The following is a 23,423-nucleotide window of genomic DNA, read 5'->3' as shown; positions in this document are numbered from 1 at the left end:
TAACATTGTATTTAACTAAAATAATTACATGAAATTAAAAAAAAAAACAAAAATTAAATCGACTGTGTCAGCCAGGTCAACATGAGAAACTTAAAGTATTGGCTTCTGCAGCTAACTCAGTCGTCTTCACCTTCATTTTCATGTTTGTTCATAATCTGAAAAAGAAAAACAAGCTTTTCTGCTTTTTCAGGTCCCAAATGATTTCTCAATTTGGAATAAATTAGTCCAAAGGAAGAAAATATTCTTTCTACACCAGCAGAAGAAGCTCCTGCTGTTAAAAGTGAGATTATCACTTCAACAGTCTCTAAATCCAAGTGCTTAAGTGACTTCCACTAGTTCACTGCTGTGACTTTCTTTAAAACGTCATCAACAAACATATATTTCTTGAATGGTTCTTATTCCCAAACTGGATCTCTTTTACGGCCTGCTGTCATTATAGGTTTTCCCTTCTAGTATGGTAGATCTCAATTCAATGAGGAGTACACTCAGAAAGACCTCAAGACTTCTGGAATATGCTGCTCAAACAGTTTCACTTTTGTTTCTACTGCCTGTCCCTCCCTTCTCACATTTATCTCCAGACTTCTTCTCCTTGTCCAGATCTATTCCGCCCCCAACAGTCTTCTGTTCATTGAACTTTTTTGAAACTTTGCACTTTTAGAGAGAGGTAAGGCATTGACTCTGTGTACACAAATCTGCAGAGGGACAATAGGTTGTGGTCTGTTATTTCTCACCTCTATATATTATATATTTATTTATTTAATTAAAAACATTTTTGCTGTTAACAAGCATATTATCTCTGGAGACACAAATCCACTGTTTGAGAACTGCAAAACTAAGCATCTCTGATGGTATCTTCTAGACTGAGCACTGAGTCCCATTTGGTAGATAGAAAGATTAACGTAAATAATCTAAACAGAAGCCCCTGGAGCCCCATAGGATTGGGTCTCTAATCCATGAACTATTGGAACTCATTTTCAGAACTGTCCTTAAACATTACATGAATCTATTGTCTTATACCATAGAATTAGAATTTATAATCCCTATCCATGATGAGATATCTTTGAGCTATAATGTATCTTAATTAAAACTATCTTGAGATATGCTTTTTGAGGAAAAAAACTTTTATAAAAAAAATCTGATTTAAATTTAAGAAAAAAAATTTTTATTATTTCATTTTTTAAAAAAATAATTGATTTTTATCCACCCTGGTTGAAGAATGTGCTTTATTTCACATGGAAGCATATTACAACCCACAGTCTGGAAGCCCTATGCTTAGTGTCATAGCCATCCAAATTAGGAAAAAGTTAATTCTTTAGATCATTGTCAGATAATATTCTTCAAAGATGCTGGCAGGAGTAGGAAAGCATGGAGCAAGTGAAAGGTAGAAAAGGACCCTGTAAGAACCAGGCTGGAGAAGGTGTAAAATGAATATGCAATACTAGCACATTTTTAATAGGGTCCTTGAGATAAGTCTTCAAGGAGAAGGACAGGAAAAAAGGTGTGAAGAATTTCAAGGATAATAAAGCTATAATTAATACAGTGTTTGAGGGTACATTGAGATATTACAGAATATTTTATTTTAAAATTAATATTATTGCTGTTTCACCATATGTTCTTCATTTGTATTTGTGTAAAGTGTCAATAGCTCCTAGTATCCAAATCTTTGTCGGTAGGTGTTAAAAGTATTGAGGGCTTCCACAGATGTTGGTTTATAGAAATCAGTGTATTTCAATAAAAAGAAAAATATTTGATCTTTTTCTATAATTTTCCTTTAAATCATTTATATAGCCAAGTACATGCATTAATAAGATAAAATCTCTTTGAACCTTAGTTTCTCTTTAATCTTCAAATTAGATTTAAAAGAATGAAATATTAGAATTTCCATCAATAAATTTAAATAGAAATAGATCCATTTGAACTAATGGCTGAATAAAATGGTGACATTCCCACATTTAACATGATGATTTGGTATATTATATTACACATTCTCACTTATTTTATGAAGGGTAGAATTTTTATGAGCAGTAATTCAGAAAAATGAGAGCCTGCTTCGTGGAATTATTCTCTTTACCTCAAGAATACTTCTACCGACATTGCTTTTCTTGATATTGCTTTTCTTTAACATTTTTTCTTTAAATCAGAATTCCAGAAGTTTTTCTAATTCATTGTCTCATTCCTTTTCTAAGTTTCAGCTCAAAATCTCAAGAGCAACCTTGATTCAATGGAACTTCAGATCCAGCGTCTAGAAAACGACATAAAGATGTTCCCTAAATCAGAAGATGCACATGATAAATTTGTGGAAAAGATGACCATATCCTTTTTGCACTTCTGGTTTGATAATCTTAGTTGTTTTGTCTGTCTTATTAAATATTTACAATATTTGAAATTAACAGTTAGAAGTGTGTGTTGTTTCATGTTTATTGTTTTGCACAGGGAAGAGCATATCAGAAAATTTTGAGTGTTTCTTCTCTGTAGCTTGTAGCATTTATAATCAGACTTTTAAGAAAAAAGATGACACCACTCTCAAGGCTTCCCACTGAAGGAACTGAATACCCAGGATCCTGTCGTAAACTGGAGAGAGTATATCTTTATATGATCCAAGAACAACTTTTTGATAGTGGCTGCATCACTTCAGGCTCAAAGAATATGGAAAGAAGGGTAGAAAATGGAAAATACTTAGTGAGAAGTTTTGGCTGCAAAATTTTGGCTCATCAAGAAACTTTAAACTTTAATTTAAAGTATTACAAGTTGCTGATAGTCATTGTCTGTTTTGATTTTTTTGAAAGTTATAATTTTAGGAGAAAAGTGCCAGCTCTGGTAAGTATGATTAAATAGTCTGAACTGAAGATTGACTTATCATTTTATCTCTGTAGGGAATAAATACTGTGAATTCTTTATCTAAAAGTAACTAAAATAGACAGCTGTATGTCAGTCACTGTCTCAAGATTTAACTTCTGGTTGTTCCACCCTTCCACTCTTTCAAAAATTTTCACTTATGAAGTAGTTCAACTTTTGGTCAAGAGTAAAGAAATGTATGTGCAAGAAGCTGACTATCAAATTTATGTGGAACTGACTACATTTCCATTGTGGTTAAAGGAAATTTTCAGTCAGTAATTTAATATAGAAATCCACATATTTCTTTAAATGAGAAAATGTTTAATGTGTGTTTGCCTGTTCCTGACTCATGAGGTTTGTATATGTATTTATTTACAGCAGCTTGAGGGGCTGATAGAATGTAGTATGAGTATTCAACTTCCTCCATAGGAGAGGCCGTACAGGTAGGTATGTTTGCCAGTGGGCTCACCTTAATGCATTTGGAGAAATCTGTTGAGCATGATCAGTGGACTAATGTAAAGTGGAGCAATCCTGCCAACTGGCATACTAATTTGTAAGGGAGTTAGAGAAAAGTCATTGTTCGGCCATGCTGGAAGAAGGACAGGAGACACGGGATTTAATTAGGCCACAACTTTATCCTTACATATCTGGGAATACCCAGCAGATAAAACTATACAGTACAAGTAACTGCATAATCTTTTCAATATATTCTCAAGGGGCTTCTGTCAACCCTCTCCCTTACCCATCGTGCTGCTGGGACCTCACCATCCAGCCTCTTGAATGAAGGTTTGGAGGGAGGGGAGTTTGGCTCCCTGCCATACCAGTCGTATGAGCCCTAAGCCCCCCTCCTCCCACCCCCTGGTTTCCACTCTTTTAAAGAATACATCCTTTAAATCCTTTACCAATCTGTTTTCTCTGATTGCTGCTGCATCCCTTCCCTACAGAGTACCTGCACTGGACATCTGCCTCACATTTACATAATGAGTTTCAACGTTATAGCCTAACTCCCATTTCAAGTTTGCTCCAACAAAACCCCCAAACCTGCTGAAGGGAAGGCAAAAAAAACCCAGAAACCCCGCTTACCTTGGCCAATCTTGTGGTAAGGAAAAAATTCCTCCCCAGTCCCCCAAGAAAGGAGCAGCTAGCACAGTGCTGCCCACAGCTGATCCTTACAGAACCCAGTATTTCACTACATTCATGGGTTGAAGGATTGGTGCTGCTCCACTTGGTCCAAGTAAAAGACTTTTCTTGCACTGGCATGGACCTATATAATCCCTCACCCCTTTTCTGGTCACCTACGGGGGGACCTGGTTTGAAGCTGCACCAGAAAGTCACTCCCTAGCTCAATAGCCCTTAAAGCAAGTGGTACACACTTTTTCCAACAAGCCAGTTTACAGCCCACACTGCGATGAGGTGCAGTGAGAGAGTGAGTCATAAGCTCTCAAGTGCTGTCTTCCCTGCATGGACCATTAACAGTTTCTGGCTGGACCACAGGAAAGTAGTTCAGGGCTAATTTATATCAAAAACTTTCCTCTTGCTTTATGCATTGCCTTCCATCCCATTTGCTTCAGGGTTTCATAAGAAAACGGTCCTGAATATGGCCAGAATAATCTGTGTTACCAGAATATTTTGCATAACAGTTCTAAAGCTCCAACCTCCTACTTCATCTACTTTCCCAGGCTCCCTTCCTTAACCACAATCCAGTCTGCTCATTCAGTCAGCTTGTTTTGTGAACAGAGCATCCTTCAGGACCTAGATCCACATTTAGTTTAGTTCACACTTGAGAAAAAAAGAGTACCTTCTCTGCCTATTATAGGGAATCACTTCCAGTGTTTTAAGTCCTATTCTAAAGGCTTTGGACAAAGGGCTCACCCCTGGGTTCCTCAGGGTGCAGGTTTCAGTTGTAGCTGCACTTAGGCTGTCAGAGTTTTCACGTAAATTCTAATCTTAGTTTCTCATTTCCTAGCAGCTTCTTGTATTTGACCACCTGTCATATCCCCATGACCCATTATTTAGGGCTTCTCTCTTTCATTTGAGATGGTTTTCTTGATTTCGAGGGTTTTCTTTATTTTCAAGGTGGTTGAAGGAGTTTCCTTCATCATCCTCAAGTTCAATATGTGGGGAAGAGCCAGTCAGATCAAATCCATCTGCAATGGTGATATTTAGGCTGGAAAGAGTGTAATTTCTTACCTGGTAATTCTATTGGTACACATGAGTTAAACCATTGCAGGACCATGTCCTTCAGTTCTCTGAAAAAATGTTGATGCTCTTGTTCTGTATGTATGTTTATAGTGCGGATCAGTTACTTAAATCTTTGAAATAGCTCACATAGGGTAAGTATGAGTGACAATGGTGGCTGGATCATATGAAAATGCTAAAATTCTGTTGCTTCCTTCCTGATTTTTTTAAAGAAATGGGACTCCTTCATCTGACTGCATTGGTAGAACCAGACTGCACAGAGGAATTAAAAGGTAAGAACAATTTCATTTTAATAGATCGCTGCTAACTTTTTCATGCTGCCAAAATTCTGGGGCCTGATGAGTTTTCTATGGAAGTTAAGGCTGGAGCTGTGAAACTGAACTAACGAAACTGCTTCACTTCATTGCACATCACCACACTTCTGATATGACAGCGAGATGCCATCCATGGCTCTTGGTAATTAAAAGAGGCATGTTAGGCAGTAGTAGGTGCCTGGCTGCTTTATCATACTGTAACATTGAACAAATTTGATGACTTGACAAAATAGATAAGTCTGTAAGAAAACAACTGTTTCTGTCTAAGGATTTTTGTTTTCATAATTAATTGATGACCTGATAAATGGTTGATTTTTATTTTTAGAAAGGCAGTTCCAGTAAATTAAATTGTAGTACATGATCAAAATTGATATTTCTTATCACCATTAAATACACCCTTTTATTTTATACTCAAATACTTTTTTTTTTAGACTCAGGAACAACACTGCTGCTTAAAAGAGACAAAAAGGAGGTCTTTCTGCTTCCCTTGTGTGTTTCTGTCAGCCCAGTGTAGAATTGTTTGGGTGCTGATGGCACACAGTGAAATTAGAAACTTGTGGAATTTCAGGGAGAGTGAGCTCAATGTGCTTTATAACTGCTTGTGCTTTTCAGAAAAAGGATGACAAAAATGTCAGAACATTAATCATTCTCAGCAGAGGGAGCTCTGGGATGCACTTCCATGTATATATCGTAATTAAAGGTATTGTTTCCCTTTCCCTGTACACCAATACAAGAGGCTACTCAGTATCAATTGTAGCTGGAGCTGTCTTCAGTGAATATTAAATAAATATTGCATGATGCCGTACTAAGAGAAGAGGTCAGTTAATAGAGCACCCTATTCCCAACAGTGAAGCAAATTTTATGATGAGAAAATATTGACCCAGTTTTCATGTGCTTAAAAAAAAGAGAGAGAGAGAAGAGAAGTAAGAAACAGGTCCAGGTATTGATTAGGCTTTAAGTGATGAAGAATGAATGTAAAGCTTACTTACAAAATTGAAATATGTATTCTTGCTTTTCTTGTTCCCCCTTTAAACAATTTAATTTGTAATTTCATATCACCTGTTTTTTCTCTCTTTCTCTGTAAGTTATGACTTCAGTGAGTAGTATTTCATGTACTGTAATCTGTAACTATCAGAGCGATTATCTCATGAAGCTGCATTCATATTTACACAAAGACATGGAAGAAGAGAGTAGTGATACAGTATTCCACAAACTGTTCAAAGCTAAAACATTGCAGAGAAATTTTATTCAGATAAACATGGTAGGCTGATTAAAATGTTAAATTAAAACTTTTTAATTTTAATTTATGTAGTTATTTTGTCTGTAGTCTTTAACTTGATATAAATTTGAACTGTTATTTTAACACATTTTATGGACTAAAAATGTGAGGAATCATGGAGACACATCTATCTGAATAGCAGATTTAGTGGAGAAGTTGCTGAAACTAAATGAAAAGAGAGCCTTTGATAGTAGAATTAGATTTGGTTTATTTTAGATTTGCTTTAGAACTCTGCACAGACTTGTTTTTAGATTGGTTGTCCTAGAAATATCAATGCAGCTCCATGTTCAGGAGTATATATATTTTCCCTGTATAATTGTTCAGAAATTTCAGTTTAAAATAGTAATAAAAGCACTCCAGGCAGTATAATTGTCAAGGTTCCTTCCTCACTCTGAACTCTAGGGTACAGATGTGGAGACCTGCCTGAAAGACCCCCTAAGCTTATTCTTACCAGCTTAGGTTAAAAACTTCCCCAAGGTGCAAACTTTGCCTTGTCCTTGAACCGTATGCTGCCACCACCAAGCGTGTTAACAAAGAACAGGAAGAGAGCCCACTTGGAGTTGTCTTCCCCCAAAATATCCCCTCAAGCCCTACACCCCTTTTCCTGGGGAAGGCTTGATAAAAATCCTCACCAATTTGTGCAGGTGAACACAGACTCAAAGCCTTGGATCTTAAGAACAATGAAAAATCAATCAGGTTCTTAAAAGAAGAATTTTAATTAAAGAAAAGGTAAAAGAATCACCTCTGTAAAATCAAGATGGTAAATACCTTACAGGGTAAACAGATTCAAAACATAGAGAATCCCTGTAGGCAAAACCTTAAGTTACAAAAAGACACAAAAACAGGAGTATACATTCCATTCAGCACAGCTTATTTTACCGGCCATCTTACAAAAGTAAATCTAACGCGTTTCTAGCTAGGTTACTTACTAACTTAACAGAAGTTCTGAAGAGCATTCCTGACCTGGTCCTGGCAAAAGCATCACACAGACAGACAGACCCTTTGCCCCCCCCCCCCTCCAGCTTTGAAAGTATCTTGTCTCCTCATTGGTCATTTTGGGTCAGGTGCCAGCGAGGTTATCTTAGCTTCTTAACCCTTTACAGGTGAGGGTTTTTATAGAGGGATTTAAAATCAAGAGGGATTTGATAGCACTGTATACAGAAAGATGGTTATCCTTCCCTTTATTTTTATGACAATAATTTTAGGGGATTATTACTTTTTTCAAGTGGTTAATCATTGTTCTTTTGCCTTAATGTGCATAGCAGACAGTACCGCTAGAAATAATGAGGTCTGAGTTGGAACTGTTAGGGTTATAAGGAGTAGACGCCTTGCAGAAGCAGACAGACTCTAGGCTATTACTACTTCCACCTTGAGCAGTTTACTTTCTAGATTTTAAGGCCAGAAAGGGACTATTAGGAACATCTAGTCTGTTCTCCTGCATAGTACATGCCAAAGAATGTCAACCAATCAATTCAGCATCAAATCCATAACTTCTGTTTGAGCAGTAGCATATCTTTTTGAAAGGTCTTGATTAAAAGGTGTCAAGTAATGGAGAATCTACCATATCCCTGGGTAATTTGTTCCAAGGATTAATTACCTTCACTGTTAAAAATTGAATCTTATTTCTAGTCTGAATTTGTCTAACCTCATCTTCCAGCCATAGGATCTCATTATGCCTTTTTCTGCTAGATTAAAGATCTGTGTGCTGTCAGAAATGACTTCCCCATGTTGATACCTGTAGACCATGATCAAGACTCCTCCTAACCTTCTCTTGGATAAACTAAATAGATTAAATTTCTGTAGTCTGTACTGTATTTTCTAGGTCTTGAATTATTTTTGTAACTCCTTTTTGAACCTTTCTAATATATCTACATTCTTTTTGAAGTGTGGAGTTTAGAACTGAACACATTATCCCAGTAATAGTCTCACTAATGCCATATGCAGAGGCCTAATACCACAGCTCTACTTGTACTTGATATTCCTGTGTCTCATTGGCCCTATTAGTTACAGCATCATATTCAGTTAGCTACCATGACCTTAAGTCCTTTTCAGAGTCACTGCTTTCCAAGATATAGTCCCATCTTATAAGTGAGACTTCGATTTTTTGGTCCTAGATTTATACAACTTCTTTTCCTTTCTTTTTTCCAGAGAGTCCTTTGCTTTACATAATGTTTATAGCGCCATTGTATACAGTGCCATTTATTAGCAGCCTGCTATAGTACAGCTACTATATAGCTTACATCTCCTCAAGCAGGGAGAAGGCTGCAGCCACTACACAGTCCCTCTGGCCTTCTTCATTTTTGGTGGTTAATCATCCCAACATTTTGAGAGCCAACCAAACCCAGGTTATTCCAGTACCTACCATTTTGTTTTTATTAACATATTTTCCCATGCCTAATAGTTTTTGAATGGTCCAAACTAGATGCGAGCTGCACTTAAAATTTAGCTCAACATACATCTGTCAGGCAGGGGTATGAGAGAAACACAGCCCTGATGCCATAGCTATGGCAACCTAACCCCCCACCGCTCCGTGTAGATGCGGGTATGTCAGTGGAAGAATGCTTCTATGGCCATAGCTAACTTCGCCAGGGACAGCGGAGTATTAACGCCTAGGCCGACAAATTTGCAGGGGCGGCAAATTTATAATAGCAGCCAGAGGCTGCTTCCACTGGTGCTGGTTTGCACCCTCTCCCCCCGGCCCTGCCCCAACTCCACCCCTTCCCCGCCCCCTCCCTGCCCCTTTTGGTCCCCTTCCCCAAATCCCTTGCCTCTGCTCTGCCGCCGCCTCCTCTCTTGAGTGCACTGCATTCCGCCCCTTCCAAACCTGTTTCACGCACAAGTACTGTCAGGGAGCCGGGAGAAGCAGGTCCCGGCACCGCGCTCAGGGGAGGAGGTGGTGGCAGAGCGGAGGCGAGCTGAGGGGGGGGAGGGGCAGCAATTACTTCTGGGCCTAGAAGTGGCAAAATCATTAATCTGCCACTGGCTAGGGCAGGTAACAATTGTACACCAACATAAAAGTCCTTCTGTCTGGCTGCATCTACATTACAGGGTTATGCTGGTGTAGTCTCTGTGGTGTAGAGACAACCTTAGGCTTTTGAAGTTCATATTCATTGTTGTGAGGGGAGCGTGGAAGGGGAAGTTTAATCCTTAGTTGCTCTCCCTGTATGGGCAAAGGCAGTTTTCCGCAAGGCTTGTTAAAAAGATAGCACTATATCTGATTACATTGTGAAGGCAGTTCTTGGAAAAAGTAAGGCAAATTTATTTATTAACCATTAAAGCAAATGCAGATTATTGTAGTATTCAGGAAAAATTCAAAGATGCATGCTGCCCCCCTTCCCCTGAAAAGCACAATCTCTTGTTTTCAGTGCCTTTTTCTTATCATCGATCAGTGAGGGGGTTGTTTTGTTTGCGGGGATTGGAATTTGTTTCAGTGAGACATTCACAATAACATTCATGTATGTTGTCCCAGATGATTGGCAAAGTCTCTTCTGCCTAGGGACATTGTTGATTAATCCAGCCATCAAGGGCCTAGTGGTAAAATCTGCAGCTGGCAGAGACAAGACTGGTAGTACTTGCAGGACCAGTTTCTTCCTGTTATAATAATTATACCAGGGAGGACTTTGTCCTGTAATAAAGAAACCATCTGATACCATGTCTAGATCTTGGAATACTTTTGACCAAAGGTTTGCTAGTTCACATTGCTTGTAGCTTGTACTAGGAATTTCCTATTCTTTGTGGGCAAATCACTGTTTACCTTTTGGAAGGAGATGTGCTCATTTGTCCACAGAGAGAAGCAAGATATAGTTAAAAGGCCAATGGTTTCACACCATTACCGTTGACTTCTTAACTATATCTTGACTAATCAGACACGAGGTGCAAGTTAGTGAGAAAAGAGCCGGAACAACTATTTCTAATAGTGATGCTTGGTTTACTCACCTTACTATATTGCATTAAATCCACCTTTGACAAGTTATTTTTTTACTCTTTTATAAAGAGAAAAGATGGTCAAAATTTTTAATCCCAGGTCCAGCAAGTATTCTCACTAAATGCAAGTAGTAGTCATAAGAAATAATGTAATAAATATGCAGTATTATTGTAAGCTATCTTTTGTTGGACCAACTTCTGTTGGTGAGAGAGATAAGTTCTGTCACCAACAGAAGTTGGTCCAATAAAAGATATTTCCTCACACACCTTGTCTCTCTCAAGGCAGTAAATAGACTGTTGAAGTTGGGCTTGCTATCTTTATTTGGAGTCAGGGAACTGAGTTGGGAACTCAGCCTTATTTTTTCCACTCGTTGTCATTTATCTTCCCCTCTCCCCCCCGCCCGTATTGAAAAAAAAAGTTATAAAATAAACCTGTTATTTTCTTCATCCTAATCTACATTTATACTCTTCATAGAATTTCTTAATGTCAGTTTTCCTCTTTACCTGCTAGTAAAACCTTTCAGTAAAAAGTGGTGTTGTTATGCTTACATAATAGGGGCATGTTGATGGGGTGGGGCGGAATTTTTTCTCTGGTTGTCTTTAAGATCATTGCCTCTCTGACATTCAGAAAACCTCAATAAATAATTACTGCCACTCCAGGCAGGGAAACCCAGTGCCAGGCTTTCTATTTTTGAGAGAGAGAGAGAGACTGGACTGGGTGTGTAGGAAAAGGAGTCACATCAATGAGAGTAGAGAAGGAAGGCTACGAATAGCAGTTTGACAACTTTAGAACAAACTGATGGTTTGGATTTTGTGGGTTAGCTTCCTCACACAGCTGTGTTACTGCACATGTGTCCTGACGTACAACTAACTTACAGGTAGTTGCTTCAGCTGTGGACCTATCTTGAGCGGAGACTGTACATTTTGATACTGTGTGGTGGTTTTGTGATTTACACAAATGAAGACTAGGCTGAAATAACCAACCTCATTTGCACTGACAACCTACTTGCTAGGATTTGAGTTGAAAGGTTCGTGCATTTAAGTCATTCTGCCATATTTTTGATACTTTTGAAGAATTGATATGTAGCATATAATAGTGTATGTGGTATGCAATAATAAGAGAATTTTATTTCTTAAAAAATCTAGTTATGTTGTAAGTAATGAACCTAATGAGATGTATCCAGAATGCAGCTCTCTTTTAATTTACGTATTTTTAAATCAATGAAGCCTTTCTTGTTTTATCTGTGGGTGGTTTCTATATTTCTAGTCACTGATACTGCATCTGTCACAGTATTAACTGAACACTAGACAAAAAACATTGTCACATACACAAATCACAAAGTTTTGGTGCTGCCTTTCAGTTTTCTCCATCCTGCCTACAAGTGATTACAGATCTATTTTTTATTAATATTGTCAGAGGAAGCTTGTAATTATGGGAATTATATTGCAAAGAGATGTCTTGAAAGGATTCTTGAAGGTGGTGATATCAATAGCTCTAATGTCTCTCAGGAGGAATTCTATATTTGTGTTCTCGATGCTAGAAATGCTGTGTGCCTGGATCCCACTAGTCTCATTTATACTGTGGGCAGTTCAATGGTTCATGATAAATAAAGCAGTCATGGTTGTAAAATGAGAGGGAGGGGAAATGTCAATCTATGAGAGTAGCCTAGACCATCTCATTGAGGGCCCAGTTAATCTGTGAAGGACCTTGAATTTGATCCATTATTGCATATGGAGATATTGTAGCAAGCAGAGCACATGGGGAATGTGTTTGCAATTGGCCTGAGTAGCTCTTCAGGTATTCTGTGACTTGTTGTGTCATATGAAGCTTTAAGGCCACTACATTGATTCCAAGATACAGAGCCTTGAACTAGTCAGGCCTGGCGTTCACAAATGCAGGTCTGTGTTCAATAGCATGACGTGTACAATCTCCTACCCTGGCACAGACTGGAAAAAGGATTTTGTAGTGGGTGCTGCTACTGTTTTTAGTTTGGTATGTAATATTAGCAGAGTGTGAGGAATCTGAGAACTCTGTTTGCTATCTTAATGATTTAAGGATTAGATACACTCTGTTGAAGGCTGGTATAATGGTGGTTGTCTGTCTTTGAGGTGTTTCCCTATGACCATTAACTTCCTCCTTTCCAGAGTTTATTTGGATTTGGTGCATCAAAAGAAAAGCTGACCCATTAAGAGAGATCCAGGTCCCATACTGCCCTGTTACAATTTCAGCCTAGAACAGGAGAATTCTGGTGCTATTAGCTCTTAAGATTTATGGGAGCTGTAGGCCTGATAGCGAGGGATGTTGGAAGAGAATCTGTATATAAGAACTTTTATTTTGTCCAGTGTGGGAAACTTGAAAGGAATAAGATCCGTGGTTAAGTCTCTCAAGCTGAAGGGTCTGGGAAGAGGCCTACATGGACAGCTGGGTAAAGTAGCCCAAGGAAGGGGTGAAATTTAACTAAACAATCTTAACTAAACGTTGTCATAGCCTGAGAAGGGAATCTGGGGACTGTTGCAGAGTATAGGAAGTAGCACTGAGGAAACAAGAAGAAGTGGATGGCCTAGATAGCTTATTCTGAGTTCTCCCTCTTGAGGGGGAAGATATCTTTACTGCGATGTAAGCAAAGGGTTAGTAGAATTTGAGTTAGCAGACCCTGACTTTGTTAATCTAGGTCTTGAGTGTCTACACTCATCTGTACTCTCAGGTTAGGATTTGCTGAACCCTGCCTCCCAACCTGGGGCTCCAGTGGCTATACTACATTATGCAAGTCTGAATCAAACCACCCATATCCCAGAATTCCTCATGCCTTGAGATAAACAACTCCTTCTCTTTTTAATCCTTCACCCACTCAGTAACCCGTTGTACACTAGTTGATCTTTGTGTCTACTTAAGTGGTGCAGGAACCTTGCTGTTACTGCTGTCCCCAGACCACTTTTGCACAAAGGTTCTGTAAGTCCATTCTCCACTGCATGAGATTGTCCTCTGAGGGCTTACTAATTAATTGTCCACCCATAAAATTAAAAGATCAAGGCATCTAAGAGCCCTGGCAGGGTCTGCAGAATCAGAGATGTTTTGGGGAAACAAGGAAACTTTGAAGATGCACAAAAGAGAGTGGAAAATAATTATCCCATTGCAAAGAAATGGACATATAGGCAAAATTCCTTTCATGTAATGTACCAGAGCAGTGATTTGTTATTTCTCTTTATTCTGATTTTCAAAAAGAGATGACATTTGCCAAAACAAAATACTATTTAAACAAAATTAAAACTTCCAGCATTTGGGTTTTTGCAATTTTTTGACGCCAATGACATAATTTCTGGCATTCAGCCGTATGTCCAGGTCACCATTACTTAAGGTAGTGATGGTAAGTCTTGTTGTGTGGTAATAACAGCTGTATTCACAACATGAGTTTTGTTGGTTCCTCGCATAACCTGTCTTGAGTGTAATGAGATCCATTTGAGAAACGACGTGTTACCTTCTTTAAACGTTTTTGGCAATATGTGAAATGTCCACTCTGCATTAAACTGATAGGATGACTCCTATCAGCGAGTTATTTCATGTAGTCATCCAACTTGGCACTGGAGAAAACCATGTACTGGGAGGCAAAAACTACTGATTGTCTGCCAGCTAAACGTTTTCTCCAGCATGAGGGCTCAGAGTGACTGAGCAGCCAGGCATCGTTAAGACACGGACAAGGAATGCTGACAGAATGTTAATGGCATTAACATACTGTCATCTGTTAGAACCTGTAATCACCTTATAGCTTATTATGGAAAAAATAATTGACTTAAAGAAATGTCATTTCAGAGAAGCACATACTCTTTTTCAGGCAGATTGAAATATGGGGTGTCCGTTGTTTCATAAGTGTGATGGGGTACCACCTGACATACTGGGATACCGCTGAGCCCGCCTGTTTCACCAGCCTGGGCTCCCTTACACTGTCCTGTTGAGCCAGGCCCTCAAGCCTCCTCCAGCACACACACAGTTAGGGACACAACCAGTTGCAGAAAGACAGACACTGAAATCAGCACTGCATGGGAGGGTTTCAGCTAGGGAATTGCCCAGCACTCAAGTGCATACCCCCTCTGGAGTCTAAACCTAAAATTATATTGTCTTGTGCTGCACAGAGAACTATACAGTGGAAGCTCATGAAATTTGCCCCCTCCCTCAATGTGGAGAACAGTATGCACAGCTTTTGTCGTCCCCCCCGCAGTTATGAATTCCACAGACTGGTTGTAGAGAAAACAAAAACCGGTTTATTAGCTACAAAAGATAGATTTTAAGTGATTATAAAGGATAGCAAACAGATCAAAGCAGATTACCCAGCAAATAAAACAAAAAGCAATATAAGCTTAAAATACTAAAGAAACTGGCTACAAGTAGTAATTTCTCACCCTAAATGTTGTTTTAGGTAGATTGCAGAGGTTCTTGAAGGCAAATTGTTCTTGCTTGCACCTGAAAACTCCAGGTATTTCTTAAACAGGCTAGATACCTTTCCAGCCTGGGCTCATTCCTTCTACACTCCCTCCCCTCCAACCCTTTGTTTCTTAGGGCTTGTCTACACTGGCAATGTACAGCGCTGCAACTTTCTCACTTAGGGGTGTGAAAAACCACGCCCCTGAGCTCAGCAAGTTTCAGCATTGTAAAGCACCAGTGTAGACCGTGCACCAGCACTGGGAGCCGCACCTCTTGTGGAGGTGGTTTTTTTAGAGCGGTGGGAGAGCTCTCTCCCAGCACTCTGCTGCAACCACACAAGCCATGTTAAAGCACTGCCAGCGTAGACTAGCCCTTAGATGTCACAGCAGTCATGTTGGGTGGGGGTTCAGTGAAGAATGACCACTGATTATGTCACTCCCCTGCCTGAAATAGGATTTATATATGGTGGGAATCCTTTGTTTTCCAGGGTGATTTCCTCTCCTCCCCCAGTGGAAAAATACTGGTATTCTATCATGGAGTCCAGTACCAGGGACATAATCACATGACCCTGCAGTGTCAAAGCAGCCGTGAGTCAGAGGTTGTTTGTAGCATCCCAAGAAAGCTTCTGAGGGAGGTGGGAGATTAGCATTTTCAAAGACCAAATGGTCCATTGACTTGTTCCCAGTTAGCCTGCCACACTGATTGCATTCTGTCTGGTGTGCGTTCCCCAGATGCAAACACTTTTGTATTACAGATGTATAGTCTATAGTCCTAACTTTAGATACAAAAATGATACATTCTTACAAATAGGATAATCCTATTCAGTAAACCATAACCTTGTCAGCGATACCTCACATGACCTATATTGCATAAAATACTTTGATTATGACACAATCATATCATTATATTACTATGAAAAAATATGGGATGCAGTGTCAGATGTCATTTCAGAGGAGCCCATTCTCTTTTGCAGGCAGATTGAAATCTGGGGTGTCCAGTGCTTCGTGATTGTCTGTATTAAATTCTGATCTTGTTCTGAACTACGGTCTTTTCAGAAATAAGCGAGAGGAGGCAGTTAGGTACTTCTGTGACCCCCATTTCTGAAGTTGAGTTTATTTTAAACTTGCATTTCTGATATGGAGGCACCCCTTAGTACCTGGAGGTGGATGGGGTAATTGAAATAGCTCCAATTGTAGGTCTTTTTAATAAGTTAATGACAAAAGGATTATACATGAGCTTTTAGTTTATAGTATTTATCCAAAGATCTTTCCAGTAGCAGTCTACAAAGGTGACATTTTAAAATATGTTGATTGAAAAGCAAGTTCTGACCTACAATTTGTCTTTGGGAAAATCACTGCTAGTTATCCAGAGAGAAGCATTCTCTTTATAGTGCCCAATGAAAAGAGAATTTCTTATTGACGTTCATATGGGTTGTGTGAGTCTAATTGCCTGTGAACAATACTGAAAAATACCCTGCAACAGATCTTCGGTGGAAAGGATGAAAATCTTCATAATTATAGAATTTTTTTCAGACCTATTTGTTCTAAAACCTAGTTCTCTCATTTTAAAAAAATGAAACAAATAGCTTTCAGAATTCCCTTAAGTAGGGAGCAAAATTCTAATGGGAGTTTAAAAGTAGCTACTCACTGTTACCATGTACACTTCAAAGTTCTGTGGCGATTAACATTGCAACAGAAAAGAGTGGCTTGTAGACATAACACTGGTGTCTTGTTATTCTGGTATAAATCCTGTGGTTTTGTTTGTTTTGTTTTTTTAAAGAGAGAGAGGAGAGAGACCCACTCAATATTTTTCATATGTTATTCCTTTAGTGTTGGGCTTTGATTTAAAATGCGGGTATTGAGACCTTTCTCTTGACAAATTCTGCTTACATCTAGAAAGCATTGATACAGCCTCCAAGAAGCATATGTATTAGGATCTGTTACATCAGGGAATTAAGTCTTGTTCAGAGAGGTTTGCCAGTGCATGGAAGGAAAGTGATACAGGATTGATGCCTTTAAAATTTAGCCTAGGAGATCACAGAATATGAGCTGTCCTTCATAAGAGTTACTTAAGAAATTGATACTCAAACAATGCTGTTAAGTGTTCTCTTGCCATTAGTCACAATGAAAAGTAGGACTTTCTTGCCATGCCAGTATAGGGAAAACTAAACAAATAATGCTACTAATGTCACGTATTGTCGATATTGCATAGAAATTAAAGAAATTTAACATCAACTGTGGTTGAAAATTGCCATTTTTTCTAACAGGGGAAAGTAATGTGAGCCAAATTCTGCCCTCTGTGAAGCCCCATACAAGTGCATTGAAGTCAATGACTCCTGTGATCTCTTGATTTCAGTGGATTTTATAGGGTTTAAATGATGGTAGAATTTGGCCCAGAATAAGGAATGCCACCTTTGAAAAAATTTCGAAGTTGTTGAAACCATCCTGAAGAAATGATGAACACTGTCACCACACTGTAATTAGTATTTATTAGGAATGTTGGTAGTGTAGCATTTAAGGAGGATGTTCTTTTTGATACTGTGTTTCTGGGCTAAGCATTAATTTTGTATCTTTTTTTATAATAGCTTAGTGTGAGTTCAGTTCTATCTACTGAATAAAATGTTCTATTTAGTTTGGATGCCTCTTGAGAATAACTTATATAAAAGTTGAGAAATAGAAAGTAATTATATTGTTTTCCAAATTTCTGTGGTATGTAGCCGAGGAAAGTTTGCCCCCTTTAACTAAGGTCAACGGGCAAATACAGAAAAGTCAGCCTTCATATGCTGCTGAAACTTTAGTATGTCATAGTATTTCATGGAAATATGGAAAAGCTTGTAATAAAACTCAGATATTAATTTTGTAATGTAGACTTTTCATGTTCTCATTTTTTCTCTTGTTTATCCTGCTTTTGAAGTTTCTAACGGCAGGGAAAGGAAGTTGACCAGGTTTATAGAAAGGAAGTCTTGTTCACAGCTCCTTAGCCTCTTTGCTTCCTGGTAGGTAAAGACTTGATGACTGTCTTTCTCACAGGATGGGAGAAGAGGGAAATAGAAAGTTACTAATTGGTCATTCTATTTGCTATATGTCCCTCTTCTCCCATCCTGAGAGAAAGACAGTCATCAAGTCTTGATCACATATAATTAAAAATTCTTTGTTGACATCTTCTCACCAAAACAGATAACCGGAAGGGAAAACATTTAATAGCAACAACGAAAAATATGGCATTACTATTAGGACTGTGCCAATGTTTCTTGGCCCTATCTCCTCAGGATAGCTATCTAATTTCATTACTATTAGGACTGTGCCAATATGTTTCTTGGCCCTATCTCCTCAGGATAGCTATTTAATTTCATTATCCTAATCCTATAAGAGAGGAGCAGAGCAGGTGGAGATTGGATGTGAATTTAATTAGCTCTGAAGTTCTTGCTATTCTCATGCTTCACCTCTGATTAGATTAATTTAGTTGTTCTGCTCAGCTGAGTAGGTGACTGGAGTAACAAAAGAGGACGTAGGCAGGGAATCACTGATTGGGAAGTGTAGCAGCCAGGAGTTAGGAGTGTGGTTGGGTGAGAATGAGAAGCAACTAGGAGACATGGTGGGGACAAAGATATGCTGTTAGAGGTAGTGAGTCATGGAACAGGAGGGGGTTGAAGAAAGAAAAACAAACAAAAAGTTAAAGTATGAATGAATGAGAATGAAGAAACCAAACAAGACAGATGAAATAGGGTATTTTGGTATTGTCTTTCTATATTTTCCAGTAATCTGATATTGCCAGGACAGCAGGGGGTGGAGGGAATAGTTACAGAATTCATTTGTAACTCGATATAAATGACAAAGTGAGTACTAAAAGACTATACTGAAAGATACCAACCATAAAAATTCTTTTTTGAGTGAAGTCCCTTTGTGTATTCCACATGTGGGATACACATGCACACCATTCACCTGAGCCTGGACTTTTTTGCAAGCAATGTACATTGGCCCACACATGCGCCATAGCTGTCCATGTGCTTTCAGCTGAGGGCCATTGCCTCTCCAGTTGCTTCTTACCACCACATGGTCTACGTTGGAATCTTTCATGTCCTCAGCTCCTTTTTACTGCATCATTCCTGTAAGAATTGTACATAGTAAGTTTTTAGTAGTTTTAAATAGTATAGTGTAGCATAAATTATTAGATAGCTTTTTTGTTTTCCACCACCCGGGGACTTTTTCCCTGAGAAGCCTGGGAAATGTCCAGGGTCCCTGCATTCAAAAACTGTGAATGACCAATACTGTGGGTGACCAGTATCAACACTGTCTGGGTGAGGCTCCCGTTTCTGCCAAGTGCAGCATCTTCCACTTCACCTCCCCTCTGAACTCAGGATCAGGAACTGAAACTCAGAAAACAGCTCATGAAGAAGACAGTGGAAGCCCCAATCAGATCTGGGCCCCCCTACTTCAGCCTTGAAAAGTGGACAGCACCCCTCAAAGCACAATCTTGGGAACAGAGGCTAATTCTGTTAAGCCTAAAGAGAAGGCTTTGCAGGGCAGTAAGAGGCACTCTCATAGACATAAGGACAAATTATCTATGTGCATGGCACACCCCAAAAGAAGGGAAGAGCCAGCACACACGGGTACTAAAGTCTAAGGCTGACTAAATTTTCACAGGTCCGATGATTCCAACACCAGTTCCAGTGGTGAAGATGTGAGAAAGACAGCTCCTGGTACTTCCATCCACTTTGGGAACCGGGGCAGTACCCATAGTGACACCAGTGGACTCTACTTGTGCTTTAGGAATGTCTGAGACATATGTCTTCCCAGAAGACATTTTGCTCTCCCCATCCGCATTGACTGCTCTTATTGGGTCTGTCTATATTCCAGTAGGTTGTAACACCGGAGGAAGAGTCTATCAGAGATTAAGTCATTCCCCCATTCCACCCACTTGCCTTAAATCACAACCATTGGTACAATCAGTACTACTGGTGATCAGAGATCTAGCTGTCTTCTCTTCTGATGATCTGGAGGCTCCGCAGGATTCTGCGACCTCAGACATAAGCCCTAGAAAGTCAGGGATTCCAACCAGACATGACTGGCCAATGGACAGGTGGTACCGTATGCCGTGGGCTTCCCTCTGCTGGTGGATCGAACATATTGGCAATATTGGAAACTGTGGGAGCTCTGTGCCAGGACACCCCTTCCTCCCCCAGATCCATGCATCTGTTCTGCTTGCCATTGCCCACCCATATACAACTGGCCCTGTTGGAGTATTCAGAGGAAGAAGGTGAACTGGTTGTGATGGTTCTCACAGTTTTGGGAGCAATCTCATCACTGAAGAAGGTGGTCACTCTATCTTTTTCATGTCTGTCAGATGACTTTAAATAATACCAAGAGCTCATGCACAAGGAAGTGGCAGAGCTACAAATGGAGCTAGGGAAAAGTTGCCCTCTCCATCAACAACCCAGCAAAGATGGTATTTAGCACACGCCTGCTTGTTGTACTTCTGCCCCTAAGATGGCCAAGAAGTGCTACTTTGTCCCATCCAAGAGGAGGAAAATTCTTGTATCTCACCTTCTGCCAAACTCCCTGGTAGTGCAGGCAACTACAGAGCAGTCCAAGAAACAGAACCCAAAGGCTACTCCATCTGATAAGGGACACAAGAGGCTTCATCTGAGAAGAAAGGTTGTCTCTTCCCCGTCCCTGTAATTCAGGATCTCTAATTATCAGGCTCTCTGGGCCAAATAAGATTCCATCCATTCTAGAGTTTAAGGACAAGCTCCCTAAAGAGGATAGAACCTGCTTCCATGCCTTGTGGATGAGGGCAAATTGGTGGCCGAAACTTCACTCCAAGCCATAGCTCTGGCTATTGGGAGATGGCTGTGGCCATTTTTATGAGGAGACTCTTGTTGCAAACCTCAGGTTTCCCTAGAGAGGTGCAGAGTACCATCCAAGATCTACCCTTTAATACTATCAATACATTCCATGAGACAATGGAGGAGTTTCTCCACTCCTCAAAAGACTTAATAACAACTCTTCATTCGCTGGACATTTATACCCTTGTCCCCAAGCAGCAGCATTGTAGACAGGGGTATAGAGGAAGATCACCACCTCAGTCCTTTTATCATCAACATCCTGAGGAGCCACCACACGAGAGACAGAGGGTATACAGACCCAGGAACCCAGCCTCTGCAACATCCATTCATCCTGTAACCCCCAAGTGAAGAGTTTCTTGTCATGGGGCTGTCGAGACCCACATCCCTTTATTGGTGCCTTTTCATTCCCCTAATCAGATGTTTGGAGGCTGTCTTATCCAATTTGTCAAAGAAAGGAGGGCCCTAACTACAGACAAATGAGTATTAGAGGTTTTGACAGCTACCTAATCGAGTTTCTGACAACTCCTTCCTGCCAATCCCCTTCCCAATTCGTATTCAGGGACCACTCTCATGAGGAGATTTTATGACAGGTAGTGAACTTGCTGATCCCCAGAGGAGCCATAGAAAAGGTTCCAGCTCAACACTATAGGGATTCTATTCTCCTTATTTCTTGATCCCCAGATGGAGTCCAGTTCTCAAGCTATGTCAGTTAAACAAGTTTATCCACAAATTAAAAACTGCATGATATCCTTGGCATCAATAATTTCCTCATTAGAGTGGGGCACATGGTTTATGCCTCTTGACATGAAAGATGCATATTTTCATATAGATATCCATCCAGCCCACAGGAGTTTCCTCAGGTTCCTCTTCAACCAAGACCATTACCAATTCAGAGGCCTTCCCTTTGGTCTGGCCACAGCGCCCAGGGCGTTTACGGAATTTTTTTTTTCAGTGGTGTCTATTGCATGACGAGAAGGTTTTAGTCTTCCTGTACCTCAACAACTGTCTTCTCCTAGGCAACACCTGCAAGGCGTTTCATAGGGCAACTCAGGTTCTGTACGGCCTTTTACCTTCCCTAGGTTACTGCGTCAATAACAAAAAAAAAATCCATGTTGACCCCCACAAGGTCATGGGGTGATATTAGACTTGACTGCAGCAACAGCAGTATCTCTACCTCCCAAAAGGTTTCAGGCCATAAGCGTAATCATACGCCAGGTCACTGTCAGAACCAGGATGTCAGTGAGAACTTGCCTTTCCCTCCTTGGCAGCTATGTTGGTGGGAAAAGCTCTCCTGCTGACATAGTGCTGTCCACACCAGCCCTTATGTTAAAGTAACTTATGTCTCTTGGGGGATGTTTTTTCCCACCCCTGAGCGACATAAGTTGTACTGACAAAAGTGGTAGAGTAGACAAGCCCTTAGATAAACAAGCAAGGGGGAATGAGCTCTCTCTCTTTGTGCTTAGAGGCAGTCACCCTCTGGAATTGGTGTATCAAGCATCACATAACCTTATCAGCAGCATACTTACCAAAATTGCCTAGCAGATACTTTTGCAGTAATCACAAGAGGGAGATTAATGATTCAGTTCTCATCGACGTCTTCATTTAGTGGGAATTGCCAGCCTTTCTCCTCACAAGCAAACAGGAAGCTTCCTTTGTACTGCACCAGAGTAGCTCTGGGCAGATTGGGAGATACCCTCCTGATGTCGCCTGGGGTATGCTTTCCCTCCAGTTCCTTTGATAGTAAAGGTTCAATGGAAGATTTGCCAAGACAGAGCTTGACTCATCCTCATTGCACTCAACTGATAGAGGCTGTTCTGCTTCACAGATCTGTGGAAGATCTCAGTGCAACCATCCATGAACATCCCCACTTGCCGGACCTTCTGAAGCAACACAGGAGCATGGTTTCACAAACCAATTCAGGACCACTGCAACTAAGAGCCCAGTTTTTAGAGAGAATCAGAGACAGAGTGCTCATGTTCCAACAGGATGCAAAGTATAAAAGATTCTACAAGAAGATGTTTCTCAGTTAAATGGAAGCATATCTCCACTTGGGCTCATCAACACAATTTGTCTCTGGACTCCACTGGATATCTTACATTATCTATGTACCCTTAAGTCTTTAGGTCTTGTATTCAGTTCCCTGCAGCTACATTTAGCAGCAATCAGCACTTTGCATCGACCAGTGGATAACCATACCATCTTCACGCATCCTGTCCCAACTAGATGTTTGAAGGGGATTCTGAGATCCTTTTTGCCTGTGGTGGTGATTGCACCTCAGTGGGACCTTTGTTTTGTTCTGTGGTATCTAAGACTCCCTTTGAGCTGCTGGCCACATGCTCTATGACTCATCTGTCCATGAAGCTATAATGCCAGAAGAATCAGTGAACTGGCAGTGCTTAAATCGGGCCCGCCATACAGGAAAGGTCTGACTACACTTCCTCCCCAGATTCATACCCAAGGTAGCTTCTGAGTTTCATGAGTCAGGTCATCCGCTTATCTGTATTTTTTCCTAAACTACATGCCTCAGAAGAGGAAAGAAGACTGCATTTTCTGGACATGAGGAAGGCTTTGGCCTTTTATCTGCCAAGAATAAAGATTTTTAGAAAGACT

At 40.0% G+C, this 23,423-nt stretch overlaps 1 protein-coding gene across 1 annotated transcript in view; it reads left to right on the top strand.

Moving 5' to 3' along the window:
• The window catches only part of DIAPH2 (diaphanous related formin 2), an 813,565-nt gene that overhangs the window by 522,108 nt on the left and 268,034 nt on the right, over positions 1-23,423 (top strand). The window contains exon 24 of the mRNA XM_084638844.1: positions 2,187-2,312. Coding sequence (XP_084494970.1) covers positions 2,187-2,312 — 126 coding nt within the window. The remainder of the gene's footprint in view (positions 1-2,186; positions 2,313-23,423) is intronic.

The sequence above is a fragment of the Lepidochelys olivacea genome, assembly GCF_965140295.1.
Source record: "Lepidochelys olivacea isolate rLepOli2 genome assembly, chromosome: 9".
NCBI lineage: Eukaryota > Metazoa > Chordata > Testudines > Cheloniidae > Lepidochelys > Lepidochelys olivacea.
The sequence above is the reverse complement of the archived record's forward strand: the minus strand, read 5'-3'. Positions and strand labels throughout refer to the sequence as shown.